The following is a 19,656-nucleotide window of genomic DNA, read 5'->3' on the forward strand; positions in this document are numbered from 1 at the left end:
GTCTGCCGGGTCAGCTAGTACTAAATAAATAGTTAAAACAAAAATAAAACCACCCGTTTAATGTATTTACAAACATTAATCATTTATTTAAGACAAAAATATCACCTTCGCATTACATTATGTAGAAGGCACGGAATTTCGTAAAAGCGTTCACAAATTTTGTACAAATATTTGATTCGTTTGTAATTTTATAAATAATACAATTAATTGAAACAGACACTTGATCCAGATGTCGACTACAAATAGTTTGAATTCAATTATTTTATTAATTTGTAATGAATCAATGCGTTCCGATAACTGTTTCAACTGATGTATTATTTTTTGTACGATAAAAGTGATTCCTTGAAAATCAAGGGTATCTACAATAAATTTCATAGTACACAATTACATAATACGAATTCGAACTACGCATAATATAGTGGTGCTTATTAAAAAACTATATTGTTTAAGACTAATTCGATTATCACATATTTAGAACAACAACTGACAGCGTAATGTTTGAGCGGGAATCAATTGACCGTTCAACTTGGGTGCGTTATAGGAAGAGATCGAAATATATTTCCCTCTCTCTCTCTCTAAAACAAGCGTCACAAGTTGAAATTGTATGGATTATCATAATATTTGAAACGAAATTTCCAGAAACAACTTTATTTTATTATATCTCTTTTAAACATAAACTATTTAAAAAAAAACTAATTTTTAATCACCATTGGCGGATGAGACATTAAATGAAATTAGAAGACAATTATAATTCAGCCCTTTTAAAAACCTGACAATATTGAAATTTGACTAAAACACGCTAATTCGGTTTTTGTTCTAAAAACGCGATTAATTATTAATACACTGTAAGACTAGTTGATTATATTACTAAATTAAAAAAAAAACGTTCTTATGGAAGATTTTTCCGAAGCACCTCATTGGAACTGGTAGGCACATATTTATTTATAAACTATTACAAAAAAAATGTTTTCTTATTTGAGATATTCGGTTGTAAATATGGCAGCTGCGACACTCGTTATTATAGCTACTGTTATTTAGCTAGATAATTTAAGTGTTATGCTATTTTATATGATATTTTTCAGTTATTATTAAAACGCGTAGAAAAAGTAGGATTTGGATTGCCTAGTGTAGTTTTTTAGACTTCTTATGATCTCATTTACCCGAAAAGTCTTTCTGTGGCTCCGTTTAAACTTTAATTACCTCAGCGAATTAGCATTGGAGACTCATATCACCTTCTCAGATATATATGTGGTTTCAAAACAGTTCAATCTTCAAACGGAGCAATTTATATCGACGAAAGAAAAGCTATATGGCTTAAGCGATATTTTTGCAATTTTACAGGAGAGCCATTTATAGTTTAAAATGCGAAAAAAACAATTCATAACAAAAAAACTTCTTAAGCTGTTTAGAGTAAGCTTCAATTGAAGTTAAATTAAAAAACATCGAATTTTTTGATGCTACTAATCTATATATATAAAAATGAATTGCTATTCGTTAGTCTCGCTAAAACTCGAGAACGGCTGGACCGATTTGGCTAATTTTGGCCTTGAATTGTTTGTCGAAGTCCAGAGGAGGTTTAAAAGGTAGACAAATATGAAAATTCTCGGAATTAAATAAAGTTTAGGTCTTTTATTTATCGATTGAGGCACTACGAAGTCTGCCGGGTCAGCTAGTACTGAATAAAACGTACCTTTATTTACTACAAAGATAGGTAAATGTCGATTAAACCAAATAGCTTTCGCCCTTCGATATGGTCTTAAAGACAGTTAGAGTTAGTTCCAATTGCAATCATGTATTGTATACATTAAGAGCGTTTCAAGAATTTTTTCCTTTCGAATAATTTTATAACGGTGTTGCCAATTACTGTTTAAAATTTTACCTAAAACGATTTCGTGCGGCGGTATTATTGTTGACAATTGATTTTAAATATCGAGTCAGTTTTTTATATCAGCCTCATGCAACACCATAGATTTTGATAAGGCACGGTTTGCTTACGGAAACTGAACTAATCAATGTAACAACACATATAAATTTTAAATTAATAACCATCCGAACTCTCTATCGAAAATTTAAGTACAATTAATTTCGTTAATTCAATTAATTTCGTGTAAAAAAAAAACTTTACATAGATTTTCTTCTGACACGCTGAGTTTGGCCCGGTCCTCCTTGTTGACATTGTTATTGTTTAAAGACTAAAAATTAATATGTGATTCTTAAATACGCTTTGGTAATAATTACCTTCTATTAAAAACTAAATGAGAAGAACTAATTATATATATATATAATATATATTAAAACAGTTAAAATAAACGTCATTTAAGACGTAATTTATTAATATTTATAATTAATTATCATAACTATTGTTTTGAATGATGATAAAGTCGTTTGTTTAGTAAATGCTTAGTATATTAAATGATATTAGAGATTATCATGAATTTTAACAAACTTTAAAAAAAACGTTAGATTTTTTGTCCAGTTTTGTGTGTTTAGGTACACTTTGTTTTCGCCTATATAAAAATTAAAACTAACATTCAATAGAACAAATCAAAGTAATAATAAAGTATTTACATAATATATTATGTATAAATAAACATAAAAAAATGGTTCGCCTATTAATTTAATTAAATAATTCTAATCAAAATAAAAGCTGTTTCGTGAAAATGCATAGTGTTTTATTTTTTTGTTAACATTATAAATACGGAATTTTTCAGTGGTCATCTTTCCCGATTAAGTAGCATTGCATTCTCATCGTTTCTTAAATTATATCAATTAAAATAAAATATTCCTTATTTACTGTACATTAATAAGATTGTTGAAAATGAAGGGAGCTAGATCCCGAATAAAACCGAAGCGTAATTTATTTTTTTCGATTAAGAGAAAAAAAAACATCCATTATTATTCGTATTTCATGGGCTGAACGTTTTAAATTGGGGAATAGGTATGTATTTATTATGACACGCCAGACTAAAATACATTCTGTCTTGACATCGGTTTGACAGATTTGACATTGACGTACACTGACAGTTCGAATTACAGCGAACGTTTAGAAAACCCGAAACGTCAAACCACAAAGTGAAATAGCGTTTTAAAAAAAAGCGATATTCGTAATTTTAACAGCATGCTAGAAACTAGACAAAGGACAACAGCACAAGAAGCTACGAAGTGTAAGAAAAAAAAAAACATACCCGATAAACGGGAATATATTTTAATAGTTACTAACAATAAATAAGTTAGGCTAGGGCTGTTGTTAGATTAAAACATCCGGACTAAGAGATACATCACGAATGAAGACAGGATCGAGGAGGTGAAACGATTGGAGTTACCGTTGCTCAAGTTGCCGCCGAAAACTGAAAAAAAAAAAACGTCATTAGAATTCACTGTCAAGAGCAGTAATGAAATTAAATGACCTCGGGACTTTTTGGCAGGAACGCGAGGAGCCAAGTGGTGTGATTTGCTTTATTTTGTCTATTTAGTGTTTCTTCAGGTTTAAATGTGTAATAACGATGGTTTATTAACTATTTTGTAGTGCACAAATGTAGGAAAATGAAACAAAGCCGCTGGACGTAACTTCTCGGGATCCTCTAATAAGTCTAGTGAAAAAGTATCAGTACTTAAATAATCACCATTTTACTGAGATTCTATTTCATCCCATATCATCTCACTCATCTCATTTCATTTAATTTCATACCAATTGATTAATGTGTCAAATTAATCAATTTCATTTTATTTCACTCCATAAAATTATTTGTAAAAAAGAATATACAAAAGATTAAGCTGTATGGTATGATACCTTTACCTTGCCAGTTAGAAAAATAGAACTACTCACTGTCAAGAACAGTAAATGACAGTAATGTAGTATCTATATTGAACTCAGAATAGGTAGAGATATTAGGTCGAATATTCACGATTTCAACTTTGTAAATTGTAATTATTTATAATAACTAATAGTAATAATAATAGCTGGGATCAAACCACGCACGGTTATCCGGTATTTAGGATTCCTTGTGTTATAGATACCGGACACTGATACACATACTTATATACGTTTAAATATACACATATATAGCTAATAAATACAGAAAAATAGGAAGTAAATGTTTGCCCGACGTGGGAATCGAGCCCGCGACCCACGGCGCAACAGTAAGGGCGCGCGACTAATGCACCATAGGGTCAGTCAATTAATAAGCCGGTTAATTAATGATTATATTAATTGATGTAAATACTAGTCTGAAGTATAAGTATTGGGAAATACACTCATAGTTTATAGTCATATATAGCTAGGTATTAGGGGAGGCTAATGTTGTCTGGAAACACTGTGAGATATGTTAAATTTATTATTCTGCTACTTATGTATGTTATATTCAAAAAAACAAACACAAAATAATTGAAAATATAATTACCTGAAGCAGACCGGATGCTCGATTCTTCTGTTGATGTAAAATGAAAGAAAAAAAGCCAAAATAAAATCATACTTCAAACAATACAAAAAATGGCGATAGTAAAATTGGTGGTAGGATCTCTTGTGAGTCCGCACGGGTAGGTACCACCTCCCTGCTCATTTCTATCGTGAAGCAGTAATGCGTTTCGGTTTGAAGGGTATAGCAGCCGTTACAACTAAACTGAGACCTTAGAACTTATATCTCAAGGTGGGTGGCGCATTTACGTTGTAGATGTCTCTGGGCTTCGGTAGCCACTTAACACCAGGTGAGCTGTGAGCTCGTCCACCCATCTAAGCAATAAAAAAAAGTATTAGCATAAACATTTCGATGTTTTTAATTTAACTTCAATTAAGTTTACTCAATTCAAATAGCAGAAATGATATTTTTTTCAAATTAACTATATAATATTAATACGTGAAGCAAAAACTTTGTATCCCTTTTTACGAAAATTGCGCGGACGGAGGATTATGTAATTTCTCACACTTATAGAGAATACCTACAGTGAAGGAGGGCACAATGCTAATTTTTTTTTTAAATTATGCATTACTAATATATTAAATCAATAAAAAAACATTACACACACTACCATGCATTTTACACACACACATATTTATTCTCTATGTTTATTGTCAAACTTTTGTTATTGCTTAAAGTCTGTGGTCAAATTGAAAATAAGTTAATATTGTTTATCTTTAATATTATTTGTCTACAGTGTAGTCTTGGCGAGATCTGTGATTATAGAAGTATAATAGTTTTTGACAATTGAACCATAATAATTCTCAAACTTATAATTTCAATTAATTATAGTCGGGATTTCGACTACTGCGGGACCACTAGTAAACTATAAATGGCTCTCATGTAAAGTTGCAAAAGCGTCGCTTAAGCCAAATAGCATTATCATCCCTCGACTTGATTTCGCACTCACCGACATCGACGGTTACGGGTTCTGGGGCGCTGCCCCAGCTGTGGGTGTTTCTGGCCTTCACCATGACCTCGTATTTCCCGGCCTTGACGTCGTTCTCTATTCTGTGCACGATCTCGTAACGGTGACCATTCGGCTTTGGTAGCGGCACATTGTAGCGTATCCAGCTGGAACCGGCCTGGGGAGGGTTGGTAGTTTGGACTGTCAGTAGAATTCTGGTAAGCTGCCGTGGTCTAAAGGATGAGGCGCCAGGGTATACTCGAATCCTACCCACCAAAAGTATGGTCAGCAGAAACTAATGAAATACGTACTTAACAAATCGACTTTTCGCATTAAATTAATAATGAAGTCGTCGTGGCCTAAAGGATAAGACGTCCGGTGCATTCGTATGTAGCGATGCACCGGTGTTCGATTCCCGCAGGCGGGTACCAATTTTTCTAATGAAATACGTACTGAACAAATGTTAACGATTGACTTCCACGGTGAAGGAATAACAAAATACTGTAATAAAAATGAAACCCGCAAAATTATAAATTTGCGTAATTATTGAGGGTAGAACCTCTTGTGAGTTTGCACGGATAAGTACCACCGCCCTGCCTATTTCCCTGACCTTAGAACTTTTATCTCAAGGTGGGTGGCAACTTTTACGTTGTAGATGTCTGTGGGCTCCAGTAAGCAGTTAACAACAGGTGGGCTGTGAGCTCGTCCACCCAACTAAGCTTTAAAAAAAAAAAATCAATTTCATCGTTATGCTAATAGTAGCCATTGTGTAGTCTTACCGCATTGAGAGGCTTAAGCTGAAGTTCCAATTCTTCGAGAGGCTGATGAGACTGAACAGTCCAAGAGACCTTGGGTCCGTCGGCTGAAACGTCTTCAATCACGGGGCTCTGTACAAGCTCAATGGATCTGTTGTGCTTGCCATGAAGATTTTCCGCCTGAAAGTTAAAATATGAGTATTATTGGAGAGAAAAGTTAGGTGGTCTTTTGCGATGTATTTACTGGTGGTAGGATCTCTTGGGAGTCCGCACGGGTAGGTACCACCACCCCGCCTATTTCCGCCGTGAAGCAGTAATGCGTTTCGGTTCGAAGGGTGGGGTAGCCGTTGTAACTATACTGCGATCTTAGACCTTATATCTCGAGATGGGTGGCGCATTTACGTTGTAGATGTCTATGGGCTCCAGTAACCACTTAACTCCAGGTGGGCTGTGAGCTCGTCCATCCACCTAAGCAATAAAAATAAATTTCATATAACTGCTCTTTGTCTGGATTTTTCGCAACTGCACAGGACATCTTCACGGGACATTTTTGCAACTTCACAGGAGAGCTATTTAAAGTTTAAGACTTGGAAAAAAAATCATAACAAAAACACTTCTTCAGCTATTTGGATGGTGAACTTAATTTAAACTAAAACAAATTAAAACTATCGAACTGTTGATACTTATACAAATTAAAACGCACCTTAAATGACAAAGATAAATGTAGCGTATTAATCGAATAGCCGCTTAAACCAAATACCATTTCACTCGTCGATAAGTATAAATATTTAAACGTTTCTTCCCATAGAACAAGGAGTTCTAGTTTGAGGCCAGATGACTGTGTGTGACCTAATTGAGTTTACAACTATGTGGAATACCGGTTCAACTAAACCAGTGGTCGGCAAACTTATTAGCCAAAGAGCCAATTAAGCAAGTTAAAACGACTTAAAATAATTGAGAGCCAAATCTGTTTGTAAATGTAATAAGCACTTATTATTGCAAATCATAAAATAAATGCTATATTGTATACTGCTTCGATTAATATATATCGACGCTTGAAAGGCAAACGTGACTAAGCGACAATAACTGCTTTATACATAAATGATAGGCAATAACCATATTCGATGCGCAAAAAATCTATATTTCTAGGTCTATTAAAATAATTTCAATCTTACAGTTAGATTCGTTAAAATAGATTTTTTTTTCAGGTATTTCAACTTCAAATTAGTCTACTGTAAAGTTCACGCATTGTCGCTTAGTCACGTCTGCCTTTCAAGCGTCGATATAATAATTGATATCAGTCAGGGGTGCATACTATTAACCGGCTTTTTCGTCCACAGCCGGATAATATTAGAGGCTGGGCAAGCCCGTAAGATATTTGTGCCAGAGCCTCACTCAAGGGTTCAAAGAGCCGCCCTTTGCCGACCTCTGAACTAGACCATTAGTTGTGTCTGAGCAAGATTTTATGAGGACTTCAACGGCTATAGAAGTTTGCGTTATCCAGCTGGTTGTGGCGATTATTTAATATTCATCTTAATGACCTTATGCATGTTCTCTTATCACGCTGTATAGGGATTTGGCGTGAGTTTTACAAATTTGCCGGCCTCATTGGGTTGTATCTCCATATATCTATTGCAACGTGAAGTAAGTTAAGTACTTTTTCTGTTCCATCTTTTGATGTTTCTTTTACTCCATCCGTTTTTGAGTTTTTCGATTTGCATTTCACTGTGGTTATAGTACACAAAAATGTTAAAAAAAAAATTATATTCGTATTAAATATATTATTGAAAACTTAACATATCACACGCGGTCATCAGCTGACCTCCAATTAATATTCCCTGTATTATGGATACCAGAGACTATACATATATAAACGTTTAAATATATACATATATCGATAAGAAGCACCCAGACAAAAGGCTAAGAAACGTCTTCATCACACGAATGTTTGTCCAATGCGGAAATCGAACCCATGACCCTCGGCGCAATAGTCCAGGCCGTTAAATACTGCACCACTGAGTCAGTCAACGCGTGAGTTCATGAATCAGTTCGATGCTGTTCTCTGGTCATACACGAAGTTGGAACAAATCGTTTAGCGCCCCAAGCTCAACTCAGAAATATACCGGTGATTTCCAAAAGCTCACCTCGCAAGTGAAAGTCCCGAAGTCCAGTGACGTTAGCGGAGTGGCAGTCAAATTGGAGTGGTGACCGTTAGTGGAGACGGTGTACTGCGTGGAGATATCCTCAATCAGTTTTCCGTCTTTGTACCACCGCATGTGAAGGCTGGAAGTAAGGTTAAGGGCAATGTAATTAATGTTGCTCCAACTTGGGACATGAGATCGAAATCTCAATTAAACTGTTTATCGGCTGTCTCATCCTTCAAACCGGTAAAACTCCTTCGAGTCAGAAAGACCCGGGTATGTGCCGGCCCGTTGTTAAAATTATCAGTGATTGCCGTTGTCCATTCTCAGGTCAATCCCTTAGAAAGAGAGAGTATTCTTTATTGTATACCAAAAAACAAATAAACAGTGCGATACATTAAACACAAAAAGTACAATTGGCGGTCTTATCGCTAAGAGCGATCTCTTCCAGACAACCATCAGGTGGACAAGAATCATTTGAAAACGAACTACTTAGTGGACTTTTACGATACTTGTGGGAAGGAGGAGTGATGACTTTTACCGGCGGCCACCATATTGGTAAAGTGGTTAATGATTCTCTTACCACGGTATCCGGATACGATTTGAAGAAGAATGAAGAACCCTTGAATTCTTGACCTTTGTCAAGAACAAGACAAGACAAAGACAAAGGTCTAGTCATAGCTCTAGTTTAGAGGTGAGGTCTAGTCAAAAGGTCGAGAATTCATTCGTGCTTCCACCGTAAATTATTCGGGTTGTTTGATTCTAGATATGGTAGATAGTGACGTCAGCATTTATGACGTCACACTATTTTAAAACAATAATGGGTACCCAGAATTTAGACACACATTTACAACTCGATAATTTGAATGATCTTACTCTGGTTCCTCGTGAGCTGTGCACTGCAATACCGCTTCGATGTTGATGGCCGAATTCACTCTGGTCTTGTGAACGTGGACGCGTGGTTTCCCTGAAAAAAAAAAACCTTTTTTATTATGGATCCGAAACTAGAGCAAGTTTTCTATCCGTTCCAGCCAAGCAAGATTCCATTGTGGACCTTTAAACACCTGGAGTATTTGAACTCCTGGAAACGTTATGAAAATCCTCTAACTTTTGCAGTATGTACATACAAATAAACTATCCGGACAAAGGATGAGACATTTTATTGCTTCACCACCAATCTGTTTGTTTCTTTTAGGATCCAATAGCATATAAGTTAACATTAGAAGTGGAAACACAATCACAATTTGCATCTGTACTTGAACTAGCTGATGAAACCTGTATCTCAAAAATAATATGTAACAACAATGTGTAACAGTTTGATTCGTTATATTAAACGACTGAGATTTTCCTCTATTAGCTGCGACAGAAGCCTGAAGAAGATATGGTAAAGGCGGATATGGAGGAGAATAACCTCACCCAGAAGGATGTCGAAAACTGGGTAAAATGGGTGACTTTAAGTAGGATAGCAGACCCTGACATTAGACCGGGAAAAAGCTAGCAAGAAGAAGAAGCTGCGACAGAAGCCAGCACTTACCAACAACATGGACATCTATTTCAGCCTGCGTATGCCCCAGCGCGTTCAACACATAGCAGTAATACTTCCCGGATTCCTCTCGTTTCACGTTCTTGATGTAGAGACTGTTCCCGGTGAATTCTCCGTCGTTCTCGCGAAGTCGCTCGTTCTGGTAAAAAAAAAACAAGCAAAATTCAATTCAAATTCAAAATCATTTATTTCAACTTAGATGTCAGCATAACACACCTGTTGAATGTCAAAATATAATTAACAATGTTAACTCTACCACCGGTTCCAAAAAAAGCTACAGTTCTGAGAAGAACCGGCGAAACAAACTCAGCGGCCTTTTTTTGTTTTTTCTCAAATTTTTTTTTTTTTTTAAGCAAGTTATTTAATACCATAGTCTGTTCTTAACGGAAGTCACGGATGACATAAAATGAATTGAAATCCATTTGGCTTCCTCAATTAATGACTTTGAACCACTGAGTCTATTCCCGCTCAGAGTATCTTTCTTAAAGATTTTTTGTCTATCAATAAAACAGAACAAAATCTTGTTTGGCGGCGTTTATTATAACCATTGACAGAATTGGGTAAGAAAAAACTTAACAGATCCACTCCTTTAATTAGTTCTTGTTTGGGATTCAAACTTTTTACGGCTTTCTCTTAATCGGTCGTATTGGTAAACTAACTATTTTACTATCCGACTTCCTCTACTCTTTGGCTTGGATCAATTGAAAAGAATGTGGCAAAGGCTTAAGGCATTTTCGATGAATCTCGCTAAAGATCTTGGATGCCGCTATAAACGTGCACAATTTTTAATTGAAGTCATAAGTGGATGAAAGGGTTAAAGATTTATTAGTTTTTACATGTAAGTGTGTGCCTATATTGGACCTTAAAACTTTGGGTTTAAAGGTTATTTTTTGAATTGCATGTGATGAAGAAGTTATGTACGAAGAAAAAGTACAAATAACAAATTTCGTTGCCCGTTTTCTTATAAGTAATATGTTGTATCATGTTCCCTTCATCCACTCATTTTTTTCAATTTAGAGTTGAAGAACCTCGATCTAAAAATATACAGTGAACATTTAGGGCTCGTATCAATGTCAAGAAATGTTTTCGAGACACCTTATAGACCCTAAAATTGCTTAGGAGGAAAATTTGAAATGTCGAGCACATAACTTCATAGCTATTATAGATTTTAGGCTTAGGTTAAAAGATTGTTACTGTTAATCATCGAGTTTAAATGGTAAAACTGACTAGAAAGAGATCAGACACTCTGTCTGCTCCTAACAATCCTACCCGCAGTTTTCAATCTACTTGCGATCGTAGTATAAGCCGCGCCAATAAAAAAACGAATCTAAAATGGCGGCGGCGATCGTGCACTCTCACTCTAAACTATTGCTGTCTTTAGTCGCACACGGCGCGTACTGCATGCAAAAAAAACAGTTCTGACTTTGTTGTTGAGTGAGTTTTTTCACTTTCGAGTTGTGCGATTTAGATGACTGGCAGCAAAAGTGTCTACGCAAGTTGCATCCCAGATGAGAGACCTCCCCCTCTGCCAGGGCATAAAGTAAAGTAAAGTACATTCTAATTTATTTTTTTATATATCTTTTGCAATAAACAACTTTTTCTTTCTATATTTCTTTTTATTTGTTGACCCTACCATCTGTCAGTGCAGGTACATAGACGCCATTTTCGATTCGTTTCTTTATTGGCGCGGCTTATAGCGCTTGCAACGCGCCAAAATTTCGGAAACTTATTAAAAGGCAGAATTGTCGTAAAAAAGCCGATACCTAATCGTTTATATTATAATACGTTCAAATGCTCATCGATACTCACGACATTCGCAACTTCCCTGGACCACATAATCTGTGGTGCTGGAGTAGCGTGGACGTTGCAAGTCAGCAGGAGATTCGACCCTTCCACCACGTACCCGCCATTGGTAGCTGTCAAATCTGTAAATGACATAGGTTTTCCTATTTATTGGCTTTAAGTGAAAGACGTTTGGCGTACTCGTCGATGTAGCGACTGTGCCAACGTGAAACAAATTGCCTTAACACCAGTTCACGATCGAACGTGTCCTAAATTTGTATAATTGCTCGCTGTTCAGTTTCTGAACGTAAAAATGTCAGTGAGTGACGTCCGCCATGACACAAAACCTCTTTCAAATCCAGCCGCAAAGAGCAACACATAAATTTTATAGTTTTTTTTAAATTAAGTTGTTAGTTTTTCATCTAAAGATACAATAAATATTTCAATTCTCAAACAATAAATACAGTCCACGCTCAATTACCACAACGCAACACTTGCGGTATTGTAAATCCGCACGGTTCGGGACCATTTTTAATCGGGATCATTTTTTACTGGTGATAGTACCTCTTGTGAGTCTACACGGGTAGGTACCACCACCCCGCCTATATCTGCCGTGAAGGGTGGGGCAGCTGATGTAACTATACTGAGACCTTAGAACTCATATCTCAAGGTTCTTCCTATTCGTACACTCTTGACAGAGTGGTCGTGGTCATGCATCAGTCGGATCCTGCGATACCGATGCTCTCGCGATGCGACGCCATGTGGCACGATGTTTCGCAGAGTGAGAGCAAGTATTTATGTTGGAGTGAGTAACAGATTTTATGAGGTCGGTCCATCGTGTTGGAGATCGTCCGCGAGATCTTTTGCCCTCGACTTTCCCTTGCACCACCAACCGCTCAATGGAGTCCTCATTACGAGTGATGTGCCCGAAGAATTTGAGGATTCGTAATTGGACTGTTGACGATAGTCTCTCCTTGATGTTGAGCTCTTTCAGGATCGAAATGTTGGTACGGTGCGCGGTCCACGGAATTCTGAGGAGACGTCTCCAACACCACATTTCTAGTGCGTCGATCTTACGACGGTCCTGCATCCTCAGCGTCCACGTCTCAGCCCCATACAGAAAGATTGGAAAGACCAGGCATCTCATTAACCGAACTTTTGTATTTTTGGTTATTCTGCGGTCTCTCCAAATCTTTGTTAGCCTCTCAACTGAGGATCTTGTCACGGCGCAACGTCTTCGGATCTCATCTTCGCAGCCTCCAGCGTTGGTGATAGTGGAGCCTATATCTCAAGGTGGGTGGTGGCATTTACGTTGTAGATGTCTATGGGCTCCGATAACCACTTAACACCAGGTGGGCTGTGAGCTAGTCCACCCAACTAAGCAATAAAAAAACTATCTTGCCTATTTGTTCGACCGCGAAGCACTTGTGTGTGAGGTCGCTCACAGCCGTGATTGAATACAATTGAGACTTGGAGCTCATATCTCAAGATGGCGGTTTTCGTAGTGGTAGCCAGTCGTCTTCTTCTCCTTGCTCTTATACCACATTATGTATGGTCCTCGCAGCATGTTCCCTTGCATGCTGCATGGGTATTTGTCATGAGTTTTACGACCAGCCGCCTAATTGACGTCAACTTTCCTTGGGTCATCGTTGACCTAAGATGGTAGCCACAAGAAGCTCTTTTTACACCACCGACGGGAAATATGACTCAGTCTAATTCTAAGCCGGAAACCGTATTTGTTTGCGTCATTTTGAGTGGGCGTGGTGGGTCAATCTCATAGTCATTCATTACCTGCAAATCTGAGGGTATAAATAAATTAAAAGAAAACTACTCACTCTCTATAACCGGAGCCTGTAATACTTCTAGAGTGTGGTTGATGCTAACAGGTGTATCCTGGACAATCTCACATCGGTAAACGCCGGCGTCCGTAGCGCTCACGTCCTTGATCAGCAAGTCCTTGGAGTTTGGTACACTAAAATCAAACGGTTCATTGAAATACGAACAATGTAAAATCTACCCACATTCCCATAAATTTAAAATCGTTTTTATTCTGATAGCCCTTTTGACAGGGACTATCGATTAATTATGACTTTAACACCGAATAAATTAAGATTTTGCTCATTACCAATCTACATACATATCGACTGTTGAAACTTTTAGTCGATATTTAGCGACAAAACGCTGCGTTCATTCACAGTGCGATTCCAGAGATTATTTTTACCACGACTCTAGAAAGAATTTCCTTCCACGGCTTTTCTCAAGTTCTATGATATTTTCTTCTGCAAGCGAGATGTATGGAGTCTTTACTAGTAGGCAGTGGCTCGGCGTTGGTCCTGCCATTGCTGAAGTCTATGAGCGACGGTGACTACCTAACTCCAGGTCGCGCAGAGCTGTATGCTCGTGTTCGCCTATACAGGCAATAAAAAACCATCTTTCCCAGAGACGTATGCGCAAAATTTCGTGAATCGCTAGGTAAGCTAGGTAAATAAAGAAAATGTGAAAGGAAAGCGCGATTTTTTTTATCCTTCCTATGCTGATAGCCTTGAGAGGCTATTTCACCTTCTCCTTGACGTGTAGGTGAGCTCACGGGGCTCAACCGGGAGTGTTGCTAAATGGCCCTAACAAGAACAGTGCTTCATAGAATCTACCACCGGATCGGAAACGCGACCCACTAAGAAGATCCGGCGAGAAACTCAGTGGGCTGTGTCCATGGGTTAATTTACTCGTCAAGCCTTTTGCAAGCGACGGGCTCAGCGAGGACGGTGACCAGTGCTTGAGGTACATAAAAGCACCGTTAATGGATCGGAAGGATCCGTAATGGCGTGCTTAGAGCGACGTCGACTGTTTACTATTCAGTCCACAGGATCGGGTATGTAATTCCCAGCGACCACGACAAAAGAGTTATTATATTGTGCCGCCTTCTCAAAGTGGCGCAATTATGCCAACTGTAGGTTCTTACTGACTGAGAATGAGCGAGTGCCAGTATACTTACATAGAAATTTTTGTCAGGCCGTATTTGAGTTTTGCATTTCCCATGAAATAAAGCTCGTCATTTCTCCACCACTGGACGACAGCAGCTGTGAAGAGAAATAAGTTTTAGTGTTTTCAATAGCGCAGGTAGTCGCTAAAAAGAAGTGGAGAGATCAGAGAGAGATCAAATAGATAGCAGCAGCTGTGAAGAGAAATCAGTTTTAGTTTTTTCAATAGCGCAGGTAGTCGCTAAAAAGAAGTGGAGAGATCAGAGAGAGATCAAATAGATAGCAGCAGCTGTGAAGAGAAATCAGTTTTAGTTTTTTCAATAGCGCAGGTAGTCGCTAAAAAGAAGTGGAGAGATCAGAGAGAGATCAAATAGATAGCAGCAGCTGTGAAGAGAAATCAGTTTTAGTTTTTTCAATAGCGCAGGTAGTCGCTAAAAAGAAGTGGAGAGATCAGAGAGAGATCAAATAGATAGCAGCAGCTGTGAAGAGAAATTCGTTTTAGTTTTTTCAATAGTGCAGGCAGTCTCTAATAAGATGTGGAGATATCAAATAGATAGAACAACTTGTTTTTGCCGGCTTACAGTAAAAAACAAGCACCAATTATGCAAAAAAAATGCATTGTGTAATTGCATCGGCATTAAAATTAAACTCGATAGGACGAGGTTTGAAATTTGGCTCGTGCCTACGCCGACGACCGGTGAATAACCATGCTCACAGATCGTTGAAGGCCAATGTTAAATATTTGGAGAATGTGGCCTAGAAGCAAATAACCGCCTAGAATATTGTTAATTATAAAATCGTGATTATTTATGGAAATGATTTATTAACTTCAATTCTGTTCAACATTGTTTGGGTATGTAATTTTAAAAATGCCTACTCAAATGGCTCAGTAGACTTACAATCCGGTTGCACGTTACATTCTAGTCTGGCACTTTTCCCCGCTTCTATTTTGTATGTAGTGGGTAGTGTTGAAATGGAGGCTGGTTCCACACGTTGCGCTGCGGGACTATCACCTGGAATTAACAAATAATAACATCATTAATGATTGAATGGCAGAGAGAGAGAGAGAGAAAGAGCAGAGAGTGTACACCAAAAAAATAAATAAACAACGCGATTTTTATATATCTTATCGCAATTACTGTATTATATTAACAGTGTGTACAAATAAAGAATAAATAATTAAATAGAAAAAAGTGCAATTGTCGGTCTTATCGCTAAGAACGATCTCGTCCAGATACGTGACGAACGCGACGCACTGAGAAGATTCGGCGAGAAACTCAGTGGGCTGTGGGTTAATTTACTCGTCGAGCCCTTCGTCGCCTTCGTCGTCCATGGTGTTGGTGTTTCCCAAGCGCTATGACATTGTAATTCTTCAAATGAGGCTTGTGGAGAGTATTAAACGGCAGACAGCGGCTTGGCTCTGCCCCTGTCATTGCTGAAATTCATGGGCGACGGTAGCCACTCACCATCAGGTGGGCCGTATGCTCGTCTGCCTATACGGCGATAAAAAGAAAGTTTATCTTCCGTACCTGTGTCATTTTGGGTTTCTTCACCACCGAACTCGTCAAACCCTTCATCAGCCTGAGGGTCCTCGAAGTTCACTTCATCTTCAGCTTGACGACGATGCATGGCATGTGCTGGAAAAGAGATGACATCGATTAAATTTAATGGATCGTTCGTTTCAGACGCGCTCTAAAACTAACAAAGTCTTTTTATATGTATTGTTACGCTGGTAAGAGTAACGCCATCTATCGCCGAATAACCGAAATAAATATCAGAGGATCTAGTAGCACCTAGAACGCTCGAGTAGTAAAAGTGGACAAACGGGACAAAAAAGTGAATTAAGCCGAGTGGTTAAGCGGTAACCGGAGCACATAGTCGTCTACAACGCAAAATCCGCCACCCACCTTGAGATAAGAGTTCTAAGTTCTCAGTACAGTACAACGCCTGCCTCACTCTTCAAACCGAAACGCATTACCGGTTCACGGCAGAAACATGCTGGGTGGTAGTACCTACCCGTGCAGACTCATAAGACGTCCGATCAATAAAAATTGAAAAGTTTTAGCTTGAATGACGCCAATCTTTTTTGGTCCATTTGCATCGACAAATAAAATTCGTTTGGAAAATTTTGTGGTGTACATTACTGTCACACGACAATGGTGGTTATTGGCCCCGGTCTCCGGAGACCCATCTAGCGCTCTTCGCCGATGACACGGCTATCTACTACTCGTGTAGGAAGATGTCGCTGCTTCATCGGCGACTCCAGATCGCAGTAGCCACCATGGGACAGTGGTTCCGGAAGTGGCGAATAGACATCAACCCCACGAAAAGCGCAGCGGTGCTCTTCAAAAGGGGTCGCCCTCCGAACATCACTTCGAGCATCCCACTCCGTAGTAGGCGCGCAAACACCTCCGCCGTTAGTCCCATCACTCTCTTTGGCCAGCCCATACCGTGGGTCTCGAAGGTCAAATATCTAGGCGTCACCCTCGACAGAGGGATGACATTCCGTCCCCATATAAAAACGGTACGCGACCGCGCCGCGTTTATTCTAGGACGACTCTATCCAATGCTTTGTTGTCGAAGCAAACTGTCCCTCCGTAATAAGGTAACTCTCTACAAAACTTGTATACGCCCCGTCATGACGTATGCAAGCGTAGTGTTCGCTCACGCAGCCCGCACCAACTTGAAATCCCTTCAGGTTATTCAATCACGATTCTGCAGGATAGCCGTCGGAGCGCCTTGGTTCCTTAGGAATGTGGATCTCCACGACGACCTGGAGCTCGACTCTGTTAGTAAGTATCTACAGTCGGCATCGCTGCGCCATTTTGAGAAGGCGGCACGACATGAGAACCCTCTCATCGTAGCCGCTGGAAATTACATACCCGACCCAGTAGACCGAATGGTAAACCGTCGACGTCGCCCAAAGCACGTCATTACGGATCCTCCTGATCCATTAACGGTGCTTTTAGGCACCACAAGCACCGGTCACCGTCCTCGTCGAACCCGTCGCTTGCGACGAAGGGCTCGACGAGCGAACTAACCCATAGACACAGCCCACTGAGTTTCTCGCCGGATCTTCTCAGTGGGTCGCGTTTCCGATCCGGTGGTAGATTCAGCGAAGCACTGCTCTTGCTAGGGTCAGTGTTAGCAACTCTCCGGTTGAGCCCCGCGAGCTCACCTACTAAAGTTAGGGTGAAGCTGAAGTAGCCTCTCAAGGCTATCAGCATAGGTAGGGAAAAAAAAAAAAAAAAAAAAAAAGGTGGTTATTGGCCTAAACCCTTCTAGCCTTCTCGATAACAAAGCGGTACGCACTACATTAATTAATAGACAATTTTCAAAATTGTTCCGTTACAAAAATATTTCTTTAACAATTGCCAACAAAAAAATAACTTTGCCGGAATTCACAAGAAACAACATTCAAATGTAATTCCTTAAACAAACGTACTTAAATTAATTTGTTTAGTGCTTTTCCGATGCGCAAGTACAAGTCAATCGTCGTCTTAATGGTAGAACAAATATAGTTACAATCTGTTACAATTTTCGAGCTGTTATAACTTAAATTGATGAGAGGTATGGTTTAATTCATGGAAAAGCAGCGATTAAGGTCGCTTTTTAGTAGAAGTCAGTATTTTATAAGCTACTATCCGTACCCGCCCGCTTCGCTGGGCATTTAAAATTAAAATTATTATTTATTGTCATTATTATTAGGGAGCCCAACACTCATACAAATATTAGCCTATCCACTAAGTACATGTATTTTCTACATAGATACCAAGTTTCAAGCCAATCTGATGCATGGTTCAGTAGTTATAACGGAACAACCGTAAAAGACCAATGTAGATTTATACATATAACCTATTGTTATATACATTTGTTATATTATTATATACATATATGACAATTTGGACGATTATATTTTTGAACGATTAGTAAATATAACATACTAACTCGGCCGACTTCGAAAAACCTTTGCATTAGGCAATATTTAGGGAAATTTACAAATTCTTCGACATTTTTTTTAATATACAACGTTATTCCTACATCTTAATGTATTTTGTGAGCACATATTAAGTATGTATTTAATAAAAGAAAGACCACTAGACCACTGATTTTTAGTATCTATTTACTGACGAATTGCTACATTCCTATTAATATAAGCTGAATTTCATATCGATACAGTGGAGTGCCTGAATATTTCCAACGGAACGCTCCCCTGTTTGTTGCTTCACTTAAATTCCATACGCCGCGTTTATTTAGTTATCAAATCGATAATATTGGTGGTAGGACCTTTTGTGAGTCCGCGCGGGTAGGTACCACCACCCTGCCTACTTCTGCCGTGAAGCAGTAATGCGTTTCGGTTTGAAAGGTGGGGCAGCCGTTGTAACTATACTTGAGACTTTAGAACTTATCTCAAGGTGGGTGGCGCATTTACGTCGTAGATGTCTATGGGCTCCAGTAACCACTTAACACCAGGTGGGCTGTGAGCTCGTCCACCCATCTAAGCAATAAAAAAAAAGTTTTTTTTAGCTAATAGCTTTTAACTTGTACCAAACACTTAACGTTTATTCTTTTTGGAATCCACCCGCGAGCTGCGCGTGTGTTCCTAACTCAAAAGGGAATAAGTTCACGACTGTACGATAATTGAACCATTGAGTCATCATACGCCTACATAAAAATCTTATATTGTTTAACTTGACCATCGATCACCATTCCCTTTCTTATGTAGCGACTGGGATCTTTTACAATACATACTAAAGCGGAGTGAGAGAGCAGTATGTAATAGCGCCTTAGACACGTCCTTATGGATCCGTCAGATCCAATAGCCTTTGCATTAGACGCCTTCAGCTCTAACACTAGGAGCAGGCCGGTAACCGTACTCATCTAACTCGACGTGCAACCAAACCCATGCATCAGCTCGCTGAGTTTCTGGCCGGATCTTCTCAGCGGGTCGCGATTCCGATCCGGCAGTAGATTCATTCGCAAAGCAACTGCTCTTGAGTTGTTAGGTCTCCTTCGGAGGCGCTCGGGCAACTGTTAGCAAATCCCACCCCTCCTGGCTGAGCCTTTGCTCGCCCACCTGTCCTGGTGTAACTGGA

At 38.8% G+C, this 19,656-nt stretch overlaps 1 protein-coding gene and 1 long non-coding RNA gene across 2 annotated transcripts in view; one reads left to right on the forward strand and one right to left on the reverse strand.

Moving 5' to 3' along the window:
• Nucleotides 1-56: 56 nt before the first annotated feature.
• The window catches only part of LOC101739440 (limbic system-associated membrane protein), a 170,795-nt gene continuing 151,195 nt past the window's right edge, over nucleotides 57-19,656 (reverse strand). The window contains exons 3-14 of the mRNA XM_012688332.4: nucleotides 16,090-16,197; nucleotides 15,460-15,573; nucleotides 14,575-14,659; nucleotides 13,418-13,554; nucleotides 11,610-11,725; nucleotides 9,792-9,939; nucleotides 9,134-9,224; nucleotides 8,261-8,399; nucleotides 6,141-6,296; nucleotides 5,365-5,539; nucleotides 4,401-4,427; nucleotides 57-3,347 (exon numbers count right to left, since the gene is read on the reverse strand). Of these exons, the coding sequence (XP_012543786.3) occupies nucleotides 3,253-3,347; nucleotides 4,401-4,427; nucleotides 5,365-5,539; nucleotides 6,141-6,296; nucleotides 8,261-8,399; nucleotides 9,134-9,224; nucleotides 9,792-9,939; nucleotides 11,610-11,725; nucleotides 13,418-13,554; nucleotides 14,575-14,659; nucleotides 15,460-15,573; nucleotides 16,090-16,197 (1,391 nt within the window). The 3' untranslated portion in view covers nucleotides 57-3,252. The remainder of the gene's footprint in view (nucleotides 3,348-4,400; nucleotides 4,428-5,364; nucleotides 5,540-6,140; nucleotides 6,297-8,260; nucleotides 8,400-9,133; nucleotides 9,225-9,791; nucleotides 9,940-11,609; nucleotides 11,726-13,417; nucleotides 13,555-14,574; nucleotides 14,660-15,459; nucleotides 15,574-16,089; nucleotides 16,198-19,656) is intronic.
• On the forward strand, nucleotides 8,393-9,405 carry LOC134201232 (uncharacterized). Its single transcript, XR_009976421.1, has 2 exons — nucleotides 8,393-8,951; nucleotides 9,289-9,405. It is a non-coding gene; the product is annotated as an uncharacterized LOC134201232 (long non-coding RNA).

The sequence above is a fragment of the Bombyx mori genome, chromosome 24, assembly GCF_030269925.1.
Source record: "Bombyx mori chromosome 24, ASM3026992v2".
Taxonomy (NCBI): Eukaryota; Metazoa; Arthropoda; class Insecta; order Lepidoptera; family Bombycidae; genus Bombyx; species Bombyx mori.